Source organism: Gossypium raimondii, chromosome 2 (genome assembly GCF_025698545.1).
Source record: "Gossypium raimondii isolate GPD5lz chromosome 2, ASM2569854v1, whole genome shotgun sequence".
In the NCBI taxonomy this organism is placed as follows: domain Eukaryota; kingdom Viridiplantae; phylum Streptophyta; class Magnoliopsida; order Malvales; family Malvaceae; genus Gossypium; species Gossypium raimondii.
In genome coordinates, this window is record NC_068566.1 from 2609887 (window position 1) to 2623737 (window position 13851).

The 13851-nt window shown below is 32.4% G+C and overlaps 1 protein-coding gene across 1 annotated transcript; it reads right to left on the reverse strand.

The window, feature by feature from the left end:
• Window positions 1–3275: 3275 nt before the first annotated feature.
• On the reverse strand, window positions 3276–7861 carry LOC105787673 (calcium-transporting ATPase 2, plasma membrane-type). Its single transcript, XM_012614175.2, has 7 exons — window positions 7514–7861; window positions 7113–7167; window positions 5063–7014; window positions 4802–4957; window positions 4327–4498; window positions 3910–4208; window positions 3276–3810 (listed from the first exon to the last, which is right to left on the reverse strand). The coding sequence occupies exons 1-7, from the start codon at window positions 7685–7687 to the stop codon at window positions 3571–3573; spliced, it is 3048 nt and encodes a 1015-aa protein (XP_012469629.1). The 5' UTR covers window positions 7688–7861; the 3' UTR covers window positions 3276–3570.
• Between the last annotated feature and the right edge of the window lie 5990 nt (window positions 7862–13851).

Here is a 13851-nt window from a genome sequence, read left to right on the forward strand (position 1 = left end):
GTAAATAAGTAAATAGTGGTATTATGTATATACCAAGGATGTGGAATGGAGAGGAGGAGGAAAAATATATGTGAATATTCAGCTAATATGAGATTATTTTAAAAATAGCTAATTTACATGTTTTAAGTTTAGGGACTAAATTGAATAAATGTGAAACTTTAAGGGTAAATTTATAAAATGTCAAAAGTGACCAAATTTCATGAAATGAATTGTTTTATTATTTAAATTAATAAATTGAATAAAATATTAATTTAGATCAAGATTGGGTGAAAATTTGAGGAAAATAGAAAATTACCAAAATGTCCCTAAATTTTGGTATTTCTGCAATTTAGCCTGGTAAGTTTGTATGAACTATATTTTGTATAATTTTAATTAAAGTGAATGTTGTTTGGTGATGAATATTATATAAATATGTATTTTATTATTGGAATTGAATTATTATTGGTAATATGTATAATTATTAGATGCATTGAAATGATTATCGGAAGCTCGATTGGATTGGAAGCTTGTCGGAAATATATCACACTATCCATTGGTTTTATCAGTAATTTTGGATGATTTGATTCTAGTTATAATGGCATGAATAAGTTAAATTGGCCAACGTTAGCTCATTAATGTTTTGATTTTGATTGGTTATAAATATGAATGCTTGATGAAATAATGAAATGTTTGTAAATTAATTTGTAAACTCTGGTAATGCCCTATAACCCTATTCTGGCGATGGATATGAGTTAGGGGTGTTACACTTTGATCTTTATATTATAGGGCATTCAAACAAAACATGCAGATCAGGATAGAACTCATACTAATATCATAATCAAATCAAAGGTTTACTTAGTAGCTAAAACAACTCCATCAATCAATAAACAATAAAAAAATGAGTTTTGGTTTCTCAAATGCTCAAGGCACACACACACACATATAGCAAAAGGGTCACTAACCAATTCATCATTGCAGTAAACCTTGAAAGCACCGGAGCTTTGCAGAAAAGACTGCATTACATTCCTAAGAAGCCAAGTAGTTACAATGGACCCAAACCTGTTTGCAGCAAAGAATAATACCACAGCGATGGTGTCATATGGATTATGACATAATAATCTCTATAACTCCAATTTAGAAAACTGGAACCACTTTTGAAAGCAAACGTTTCGACAACAATGGTGGATAGTTATCAAGGATTACATCAATTCCAGGATACTAGGCTTCTAACATCTTCTTCATTGTCACAACGACTCCCCTGCAAATTTTCATCAATTACGTGCTCAATTGTCACTTGAAGAAAAATATCAACTATAATATCCAAAGAAAAGGAAAGCATCAAAAGAAAAAAAAAATCAAATAGAACCTGTAAGAGCATGAAGCGCAGAAATAGATATTTACCGTGCAGCCATAGCCGATTCCTCCAATAACGCTAGGTTTTTTCAAAGGAAAAAAAGAAGAGGAGATAAATTGAATAAGAAATTCAGTTAAAATAATATAAGAATGATTAAAGTTACCTATAAAGAAATATCTAGGTTTCAGGATTTAGCGGAGGTTTTGGTAGGTGGGGATGATGATGGTGATGGTGTAAATGAAGCTTTTGGAAAAGTGAGGTGCTAAATGGTGGAGTTGAAACTGAAAGGGAACTGCAATTTTTTTTCATACATTTACAGTTAAAATTAGGTTGATTTCTGAAAAAATTATAATGTTGGAGGTGTCAATAAAAAAAAAAGGTTAATAACCAAAAACCTCCAAATATTAAGTTTTTTCTTTTTATTTGCAAGTATGCCTACTTTAAATTTTCCATTCTTCATTACTTTAAATTTTCCATTCTTCATAAGAGACATATAATATAGATGATAAAATGGAACAAAATTCATATAAAATCTATACTACTATATATAAAAGGAAGGCCCTAAGGGCTTTCCTTATTTGACACGTGTTTTTTACATTATTAATAATAATGGCTAAATTGTATAAAATGTTCAATTTTAATTTTGGTCCTTATGTTATGCTCAAATTTGTGATTTAATATTTATACTTTAATTTTTATATAATTTGGTACCTCAACATTTATAATACCATTAGTTACTTTAAATATTTTATTTTAATTAAAATGTTGACATAAACTTAAAAATTGTTAGCATCATTAAAATTTTATCAAATTCAAGTCTATAACAATATCATTTTTTCACATGATTATCGAGTAAGTACCTTTTAAAATTTTTAATGTCACACCAACAAAGTTAACGAAGAATTTTAACAATGTTAACAATCGCCCGTATGCACTTTTTTTTTCAAAAGGGTTAAATTTTAGTTTTGATCTCTTTAATATGTCTAAATTTAAGATTTAATCTCCACAATTTAATTTTAGCATCAACTGGTTCCTATATTTTTATAATGTTATTAATTAGTCCAAATAGTTAATATCGTTAACTTTTCGGTTAAAACATTACATGGTTATATATAATTTGAATACCCTAAGAGTCCTAGAGACTAACACGTGGTTTCTTTTAGGTTTGCACCAGTCTTACCCCTTTTTTTTTAGTTTTAGAAAAAAATTATTAAATTTTAAATTTGGTCCGTCTATTATGCCTAAATTTGAGATTTAACTGCTACGCTTTAATTTTTAATATAATTTGGCTCCTGTATTTTTATAATATTATTAATTAGTCCAAATAGTTAATATCATTAATTTTTCGATTAAAATATTACGTAGTTATATATAATTTGAATCCCTAAAGGACTTAAAGATAGATAAGTAGCTTTTTATTTCTTTTAGGTTTGCCTTGCTCTTCTTCTTCTTCTTCTTTGACATTATAAGATAATAATCAAACTTCACTTTTTAATGGATAAATTAGCCCCTGTCCATTAAATCAAAGAGCAAATTGGTTCACCTATTAAAAGTTCCATCTATTTTTAATATTAAAAATTGGTCCATGTAAGCATGAGGGATACGTGGCACACCATGTATCACTATTTGGTTATTCCATCAACCACACCAATTTTTAACAGTACAAATGAATGAAATTTTAATAGAAAAGAACGATTTATATTTTGACATGACATATAAAGAGTGATTTACCTATTTTTTAAGTGGAGGAAGCAAAATACAATTTGACTAATTGTACATTTAACCATTTCTATATTCATTCTTTCACGTTATTTTCATTTCCATATATATATATTTGCATGTTCATATCTATATCTATATATCGAGTCTCTTGATACAGTGACAAGAAATAGAATGGCATATATTCATGTCAATGAAGACAAAACTTAGAGATAGGCTAAAATTTGCAAAGCCAAAACAGGGTGCATAAATTTCGATTACTAGAAAGCGTGAAAACAAAATACTTACATGCCTTGCATGTCAATTAGAAAATGAAATTAACTAGAGTTTAACAACCTAGAGCTTCACCTATAAACAAAAGAATTTCAATCCACAAAATGTTTCAAAATGTTTGTTTTTATGGTGATCCTTAGTCCCGAAATCTCTATTTATGATCCGATAGCAATCACTCGTCGTAAATAAAGCAGAGAAAACTTTCTTGCTATTCACTCGGAAGACAGCATCGTGAGTATAGTGGCTCATACAGGTATCGTCTTCAAGGCAGCAGCGACCGGCATGCCTAAGAATCCTATGAACACGCTTACGAACCATTGCAAGCAAGTGAGAGGAGTTGTACTAGCAAAAGTGCCCAAGAATTCGATGATGATGACTTGGAACACGGCGGTGCAACCAAGGACGGCGACAAAGACGTAGTTATTCAATATGCCTTTGAAAACGTTGATTTCCTCCATGTTACGTGAGCTGATCTCGTTGAAAACCTGCGGAAAATTACGGAGCATTGTTTTGTAAGGTAATTTCATGGAAATGACAATGTATGCCTTTCCAGCAGTATCAAGATGCTCGTAATAAAAGGTTACCTGACAGAAGACGAATGAGTTGAAAATAATTGTGTTCAATGTCAGGTCGGAATCGGGACCCTCGAGACTGAACATTCCTTTTCCTTTCACCTGAAGGTACCATATAACCATAAACTGATAAAAGGATTGTCCTAATATATTCCTCCACATCACGTTACTGATAAAGTTTCCTTTCTTTCCAACCGGTGCACGCTTCATTAGTTCATCAGTTGGAGGCTCAGTTGCAAGCGCAAGTGCTCCCAGTGTATCCATAATCATATTGACCCACAATAGCTGAACGGCGGTGAGAGGAGCAGTCCCTGCAGAACGATTTGGTGCAAAAGGCATAAGCAAATATGACCAACATTATATCCATTTGCAAAAAAAGCTAGAACATAAGTTTAAAATAGATGTAAACGAAATTTATCGCTTTCATACCTGTCAAACATGCTGAGGAGAAGTTAACGATCAATGCGACAATGTTGACTGTCAGTTGAAACTGTACAAATTTTTGAATGTTTATGTATACCGAACGACCCCATTTGGCTACTGTCACAATTGTTGAGAAATTGTCATCCAGAATTATGACATCGGCACTCTCCTTGGCCACCTGAAATCGAGAAATCTCGATACAGTTAATTTCAGGCATTTGTTCGTATACTCAGGTAAAATATTTTACTAGCATGTAGAAAGGACTATCATTACTACAACACTCTAGTATCAGGTGCATGAAAGGTGGTAGTATTCTTTCATGATTAAGCGGCATATATTGTATCAAAACTCGAGCTAAAATATCATTTATAGTAATAAAATTAATGCAAACATGCATAAGCATAACTATCTGACTCATTCCCATGCCATTGATCAGTGCAAGATGCATGCACAATACGAAGATATTGATTGCATCAAATACCTCGGTTCCAGAAATGCCCATTGCTAGTCCAATATCTGCTTCATGCAGGGCAGGAGCATCGTTTGTTCCATCACCGGTCACAGCAACGACTTCATCGATACTTCGCAATTGCCTTACAAGAGTATGCTTGTCCATAGGAGAAGAACGAGCCATCACCTGCAAAAGAGATGAAAATCGAGGTATGAGTTAGATGAATTATCCTTGTTTAAAAGTAACTAACTGGGTGAATTTCGAATCAAAGAATAAAAATGTGGTGAGTACCTGAATCTTAGGAATTAAAGCAAGCATTTCCTCCTGACTCTTCTCTCTGAAATCCGGACCTTCAATGGCTATGCCATCATCTGTAAGAATTCCACATTCCCTGGCTATAGCCTTTGCAGTGTTTATGTTGTCTCCTGTAACCATTCGTACAGTAATCCCAGCAGAACGACAAATTGCAACAGATTCTTTGACACCAGGGCGAACAGGATCTTTAATACCCACAATTCCTATACAAGTATAGCCAGAAAGTGGAATGGCATTGTCAGGGGAGAAATCATTTTCCAACTCCATATATGCAAGACACAAGGTTCGAAGAGCCTCGTTAGCGAACTGATTAATTGTAGCGTTGAGGTGGTTAATGGATTCTACATCCAGGGGAACAACTTCCCCATTGGAATTAATCACCTTATCACATCCAGCCAAAACTATCTCTGAAGCACCTTTAGTGTGTGCACGTAGCCCTCCTTCAGGAAGTTCCAGGATGACTCCCATTCGTTTCTTTGTCGAGTTGAATGGCTCAACCTTAACAAGTTTTGACGCCAGCCGTTCTGCTCGGGAATCTCCACCTAGAGACAAGCCAAACTCTAACAAAGCAGTTTCTGTTGGTGTTCCCAATATCTCACGTTTTCCATCTTTGTTAATAACAATTTCACCCCCAGTGTTGGTAAAAATCGATTGTAGCAGAAGTTTCACAGCAGATTCTGGGATCTCAGAGCAGAGAGAAGCTTTATTGTTGTTACCTACTTCCCTGACATCCATGCAAATGCATGATTTCACGACTGTCATGTGATTAGTGGTTAATGTCCCGGTTTTATCGCTACAAATATTTGTTGCTGACCCCATAGTCTCACAAGCTGCAAGGTGTCGAACTAGTGCTTTATCATTCATCATCTTCTTCATGGCAAAAGCAAGGCTCAGAGTTACCGCCAATGGTAGACCCTCAGGGACTGCAACAACAACAATTGTAACAGCGACAGCAAAGAACTCCAGCAGTTTCAACGCCTCATCGCCGGACCAACTCCAAATCGTCCCTTCTTGCAGTTTACTCATAAACAGTCCTTGTACCATTACAGCAAACGTCACTACAGCGAAAAACAGGCCTACCTTCCCAATAATGGTTGCTACTCCATTCAATTTCACCTGCAATGGGGTCTCATCATCTCCCCCTTCACTAAGTGTTGCCATTAATTTACCCCATTGTGTTCTCATCCCAACAGAAGTAACCATCATCTTACATGATCCATCTTGAAGCTTAGTACCGGATAGCATAAAAGGATTGTCAGCATTCACCATGACCGGCTCACTCTCCCCTGTTAAACTCGACCCATCGATTAGCACAGAAAACCCCGAGACAAAAAGACCGTCAGCAGGGACTTGGTCACCAATATTGAGATGTACAATATCACCAGGAAGCAAATCATATATAGACATTTTCTGCCTACATGCATTTCTTGTTACCTGAATGGTGATTTTCTTTTTCTCCTTGTCCAAATCCTTGAACTGTAATGATTGGCGATAATCACTAGTCGCCGTGACAAACACGACCAACAAGATACTTGCGACAATCCCAAGTCCATCATGAGCTCCCTTTGGCCATCCTTCCATTGCTATCCCAACTATCAATGACACCAAAGCGCACACACCAAGGATCATAAGAGTCATATCTTGAAGAGCTTCCCAAACAAATACCAAGAATCCCTTAGCTTCAGCCTCAGCAAACTTATTGATTCCATACACCTCTTGTCTTTTATTCAACAGAACGGAATCGGAACTTAGCCCATCGGTGGTCGAAGTGGAGAGCTTTTCAGCTATACCATCCACTCCACCATGAATCTTTAGTTTCTTTACATCCTGACCTTCCACAATGGATCCTAACTCCTCAGCACAAAGTTCAAAACCAGCAGCTTTGACTTCTTCAGGAACAACATAATCACTTTCACTTGGTTTTACACCTGAAAAAAGAAAAGAAATTCAATTAAGTTTAAAGGCAGCTTTCAATTAAATAAAATAGAATACAACAACAAACTTGATTTTACTGCAAAATTCTCACCTGAGATAAATTGAAGAGCAGCTTTAGAAACCAGTACTGCAATTCTCAACTTTTCCTGCAATGTTACAAATAAAAAATATTAACTCTACATTTCAATTTTTCAACCGCGTAACCAATTAATAAAGCTAAAAATTGTAAAAAAAATCAGATTAATTTTTTAGAAAATAGAATCATATTTCGACAGTACAAAAAGGAAAGTATTAGAGTTATAAGACCTACTATTTAATGATAGTAATTAAAATAAAATTATATATTAGAAGTTAGAACATGATATTTCAGCTAATTTTTTCTAAAGATCAAACATAATTAGCAATTTACTAATTTTAGAACATGATATTTACAGCAGTATGATCTTAAATCAGAAACTAGATTTAAAAATTTTAAAAAAAAATTCAACGCACATGATTGGATCGTCGCATAGCGGCGGCTTCGTAGCGTTTGGACAGGTTGGCGGTGAATCGGAACCGGCGTTTCGGATTCTTGACGAAACCGACAACTTTCCTCCATTTTTCCAACGCTTCCTCAGACGAGTGTTTCGGCTTCAGATCAAAGCTTTCATTCCAAAAAGTTTCCATCACTTTGCCTTTTTTTTTCAGTGCGTTTCAAATCGCTATCGTTCCTAAAACTTCTACATCTGCTCCATTGAGATATATAATGAGAAGAAACTACGAAGAACGAAGAAGTGTTCAACCGAGTAAAAGGAAATTCCGAGTCAAAAAAGGAATCCTGCATACACCAATAACGCGGAAGTTTCAGCTCCGGACACCATTTCCTAGCACTTAATTAATGTCTTTACAAATTAAGAATTTAGTCCCTGTATTTTTAACTTTCTATGAATTTAGTCTTTTTATTTTTCAGATTTTAAATTTTAAATCTAATACTTTTATTTTTAAAATTTTTGGTGTGATATTTTAAAATAAAAAACTTAAATTAAAAATAATTTTAACAGTGTTAAAAATATAGAGACTAAATTTTAAATTTATAAAGAGTACATAGACTTGTGACTAATCCTCCATTCAGTCCTTACACTTTTGAAATTTTGAAATCTACTCCTATTTTTTATTACAGGAAATTTATATCCTCTATTTGTCTGATTTAAAATTAAATTTCAATTTATATGAATTCCAATTAAATTTTAATATTTTAATAAATTAAAATTACTGATGCATTCCATGTTTATGTTTGGAATAAGTTAAATTCTAAAATTTTAAATAAAATATCAATTTATTTTAATTATTTAACTCATAAAAATTAATTTAATTATTTTTTAATTAAATTTTTTTTTAAAAATCTAATTTTTAATACGAGTACTTGATTTGAAAATTTAACTTTACTGCATGAAATTAATATGAAATTTGAATGAAAGTGGCTTTTTTTGTTTAATGCCCTGGAGAGTGGACCCCGCGGCTCTGGTCCTTTTTTACGCGGTAACTTCTGGGGTTAATTTCATCAAATGTCCCCAAACTATTTCTTAAGTTCTACATTGATTCTTAAACTTTAAAACGTTCTAATTTAATCTTCAAAGTATCAATATTATATTAATAGGATCTGTCAGCCTAGCTGTCTATTTAGAAGTTAAATAGCAATTTGGATTTGAAATGAAACATATTTAAAATAAATTTACGATTATCACGGTGACAACTTAAACAGGGGTACAATCAGAAACTTGCTTTAGAGAAATAAAAAATGAATCATAAACTTTGAAGGGTCAAAATACAAATTTATCATAATACGAACTTGTAATTTTTAAAATTTTGAAAAGACAATTACCATTTTGAGGGGAGGCAATGCTATTGCTGCCCTTGTTTAACTCGGACATGAAAATGATTTTCGAACTAAAAACGAAACAAACAAAAAGTGACTCGATCGAGAAAATCTAATTAACATACTTAAATGATTCAAACTTAAAATGACTCAAAATTTTAAAACTCATATTAACCTGATTTGGATTAATTTAATACAAAACCAATGATGTCCTTCCAATTAAATCAAACTAGAATGTTTTGCCCGCTTCTAATTAAAGTAGCGAGATCAATATTAAAATTTTATCGATATCTTATAGGACAAATGAAAAAAAAAAGGCACATCTTATGTAAACATTAAGGTACCAAATTATGTATATCGAACATATATCTAGCATGGAAATCACAATTAGCCCAAACTAGACAAAAATGATTATTTTTAACTTCTCGTATTTGGAAGCTACAAGGTTATTCAAAATTGAGTCAAGTCAAATTTCGTTTTGGGAGTTAAGTTTTCTCAACGCTATTTTTATTTATAATGCCTAAATCTAGAAGTTTATTTAAAAAAATCGAACTCCTCATTCCTCAACTCAATAGTTATAAGTGAAATGGTTAAATCATAATTTGGGGCATGTGCTTAACAACAATTCTCACATCGAGGTTTGAATTCTTTTGGGGTCCAAGTTAGGCCATGAACTTGGTAATTGTTCCCACATTGGGACTTGAATTTTTTTTATATCCAAATTAGTCATTGAACTTGGCTATTGTTCTCATATTAGGACTTGAACTTGACAATATTCTCATATCGAGACATGAACTTTAGGATTTTTATGGACTAATTTGAGCAAAAAAAGTTTAAACCCCAATGTGGGAACAATTTCAAGTTCAGGGCATAACTTGAATAGTAAAAAAAGCTCAAGTCTCAATATGAAAATAATTATCAAGTTCAAGGTAAAACTTGGAAAAAAATTTCAAATCCCAATATGAAGAGATATTTATTTCCTTTTTTGGTGAGGACATTTTGTCATTCGAGTATCTAATAGATTATTGTTTTCTTTAAGATAAAACAACATTTAATCATTGAAGTTGACGATTTTTTTAATTTAGTCTATGAATTAGTCTTCGATCCACATTAGTCTTTAAAATTTCTATCAAACATTATAAATTCCTTTAACCCTATCAAGAGGTGTTAATAATATAACATAATTTTAGAGTGACGTATCATCGCTTTTTAATGGTATAAAAAAGATCGAACTATTTGACAAAATCCAAATTATATGACTGATGTGGACAAAAAATATCAGGGACTAAATTAAAATTTTTGCTAAGTTTGGAGACTAAATGTTGCTTTATTCCATTTATTTATGTTGTGTTTTTTTGTCTCGGTTACCTGCCCTTTTTTGGGTAAACCAAACACATCAGCCCATTGGCCATTTTGCACTCCATGTTCTAACAGGAGCTCAGAAACTATATATTATATAATTACAATGGGTGGTTGTAAAAAGTTTACGTGATAACTCACAGGACAGTTCATGTATATTTTATTACGACATAATATTATTTATTTTATAAGTATCATTAAATAATTTAAAATTTATAAAAATATTTTAAAATTTTGAAAAAAAACACACAATATACGTGAATTGTTATGTAATATATCATATTTAAATTTTAATGTTTCAAACATTATTTTTACGAAATAATAATAATTTAACTCTTTTTCAAAAATTTAAAAGCCGAATTTAATTAAAAGGAAAAAAAGTAAAAGCCAAAATAATAAAAAAAACTAAACCCTTTGAGCCGTCCATAAAGAGACATTGCTTTGGAACCATTTCCTTTATATCGTTGAAACCGCCAAGAAATTTCAATGTCAATGCATGCGGGCCACAAACAAATGAAAGTAATTATACCATAACAACGTGGTGTACTATCAACTATGAGTATTCATAGTTGGATTAAAATTAAATTAATCGATCCAATCGATTTAATTTGATGATTAAATTTAGTTCGGTCAGAGATTAATTAATGATTTTTAAAAAAATTTATTATTAATTAATTCAGTTTGAAAACGGATAATTAACCGAATTAATTAATTAACCGAATATTTGTTATTTTCTAAATTTATGTGGTGTTTGATCGTTAACTTTCAAGATTTATTTAGTGATTCGATGTCTTATTTGTTATTTTCACATTCATTTAAAGTTTTATTAAATAAAAGAAAAGAACGTTAACAATGCATTTTTATACTTATTTTAACCAAAAGATAAAAACATATAAATTTTGGTTAACCGGTTGAATTAACCGAAACATTTCAATTCGGTTAACGTATTTAAAAAAAACATTGATTCGATTAATGGTTAAATTTTTTTACATTTCGGGTAATTCGATTAATAGTAATTCGGTTCAAATATTAACCGATCCGACCGTTTGAACGACCCTACCATCAACTTAATCACATTCTTCTTCTTAACCCCTTAAATACCAAAAGCTACTGTCAGTGCATGTGTATTTATACATTTTTATGAACTAAATTAATATCATTTTATTGCTTATATTATAAATTAAATTTATTGATTACATAAAGTCAAATATAAATTTAAGCTTCAACAATCATTTTTAAGATTGCAAACTTCCCATCTAATAATTATTCTTAAAGCATATTGGATTAAGTATTTTATAACTTATTTGTTATTGAAATAAAATATTTTAAAGAATATTCTTTTTGTTAGATTTTATTTTTTTTCAAATCATAAAAAATCAATATTAAGTGGTATTATGCTCACACTTCGTCGGTTCAGTACTTTACAAGTGAACACGTTTGATTAAGGAGAGACCTCGCGAGCTTAAATTGAGGGGATCACACACCTAACGCAAATAAAATAATTATCACACGTCATTCCTCAAACATGACAACTCATACTTAGTACTAATCCTTTAAAGGGTTTAGTAGTAGCAAAAAAGGGTACTCTTTTCTCTTTAATCATAACAAACCTCCATAAACTCTTTGCATTAATGAGAGACCAATTTTAATTAAATCAATCAAATTTGAGAATATATTTAATAAAATTTAATTGAATAGTAAATTTATCAAATTTCTCGAAATGTAATGGCAATAACCAAGTAAATGAGCAACCTTGGCGTTTTCGTGTTGGATTCCAATACAAAAAGACACACCGTCCTTGGACTCTGTTTCACCTCAATTTCTTAGATATTTCCCAGTATTTATTAGCAGAATTGAAGCCATAAGTAAAGGACCAACTTCGTATTTCCTTCTTTGCGTTCAACAAATGAAATCTCTTTAAAATCGTGTGGAGCATTTTAGAGTGTCTTAAATTATATATTTATATGATATAATTACTGTTTATGGATGTGACGTAAATAGATTCTCCTACATGCCTTAATCTGGGGTTAATACGTATTTTCTAGATGTGAGCTCGCCTACATAACAGTGCGAACCCACATCTGCTTGCACACCTTGTGGTCCCATAGAATGGTACAAACTCCTCACGTGCGAACCACTTGAAATGCAAGTCAAGACCCAGTCAAATAATCAGATTGCGGATCGGTAATAACGAATACCTTAATGAGTAGATTTTCAATTTTTCTTGAATACTTAATGTACATATAATCTAAGTAACAATTACCAACTTGCACGGGAGCTGGAGAAGTTCGAGTTGCATTCCAGACCCGTGAAAGTAATTGTTACTTAGATTTATATGCAAGTTTTAAACATTTTGTTGTTGTTGTTCTCATTACTCAAAGAACATTTCTCACAAGGTTATTTGAAACGGATCAAAATACTGGTTCGAAGGACATTAAATCAATTGACCCAAAAATTAAGACTGGTTGAACCAAAATTTTAATATTTTTTATAATTTTTTAATGATTTATTTAATCAAATCAATCGAGACCGATATCGACCATCACTTACATACCCTACAATCGGGTCACATCAATACTGACCTAAATAACAGCCCGTTAACCAAGGGAAGACATTTAGCCTACATGCGTGTCTAAAGTCAATGGAGAAAGGACACAACCACCATTCCAACTACTAGCTTCCTCTCCTGGCAAAACCAACCTCCTCCATACCCCGTCTCTCTCTTGACCGACCACATAAACTGCCTCTTCGACGTCCTCCACCTTATCACCAAGGCATGCATTTGTATGATATTCATATTATGTGAGCATATCTCAACGACTCTTTCATTCACTGGGATTCTTCCATTCACATAAACTATAACAACATTCAAATTGCCTTTCTCCTACGCTGCAATGTTCTTTCACGATGATGGTTTTTAATATGTTTAAAAGTCCACTTCTGCTATTTGTTTTGCAGTTGGGAGATTCAATATTTCCAAGACCATGCAACGTTTACAACACAATTGGTTTCAAACCGGACACCAGGCATAGATGTCACAGTAACCATTGGCAAATTTACAAAAGTATGTTGGCTTCTATTTTTTTACCCTAAACCCTCCAAACCCCTTAACAATTATACTTGGCTGCTTAAGGACATTAAGTTCTTAAGTTGACTCGATCACGTAATCTTTAGGAGACTGCAACAACGTCAATGCCAACTAAACTAACACTCAATCAGCAACCTTAATTGATTCTAAAAATGGATGGAACTAAGAACTTTCTAATATGATCACAGAGACTGCGTCACAGCATCATATGTGCACCATCTAGACTGTGCAAAGAAGAGCACCGCAGCAAGACATTAACCATTGGAGGAGCTTATGATGATGATCATCTCGTGCTGATCAAAGCTAAGACCAACAATCATGGGAGGCTTAAGAGCATTGTTACAACATGAAGAGGTAACAAACTCCTTGCTTACAATCTCAAATCCTATTTAATTTTTAAGCTATTCAATGTTACTTTTAGGCTCATACCTTTATATTCTTTTTTGGGTAACCCTAAAAGTACGTCAATAACTAGTTCCATAGATGATTAATATTAATTACTCAAAAATCCACAATAAAAACCCACAA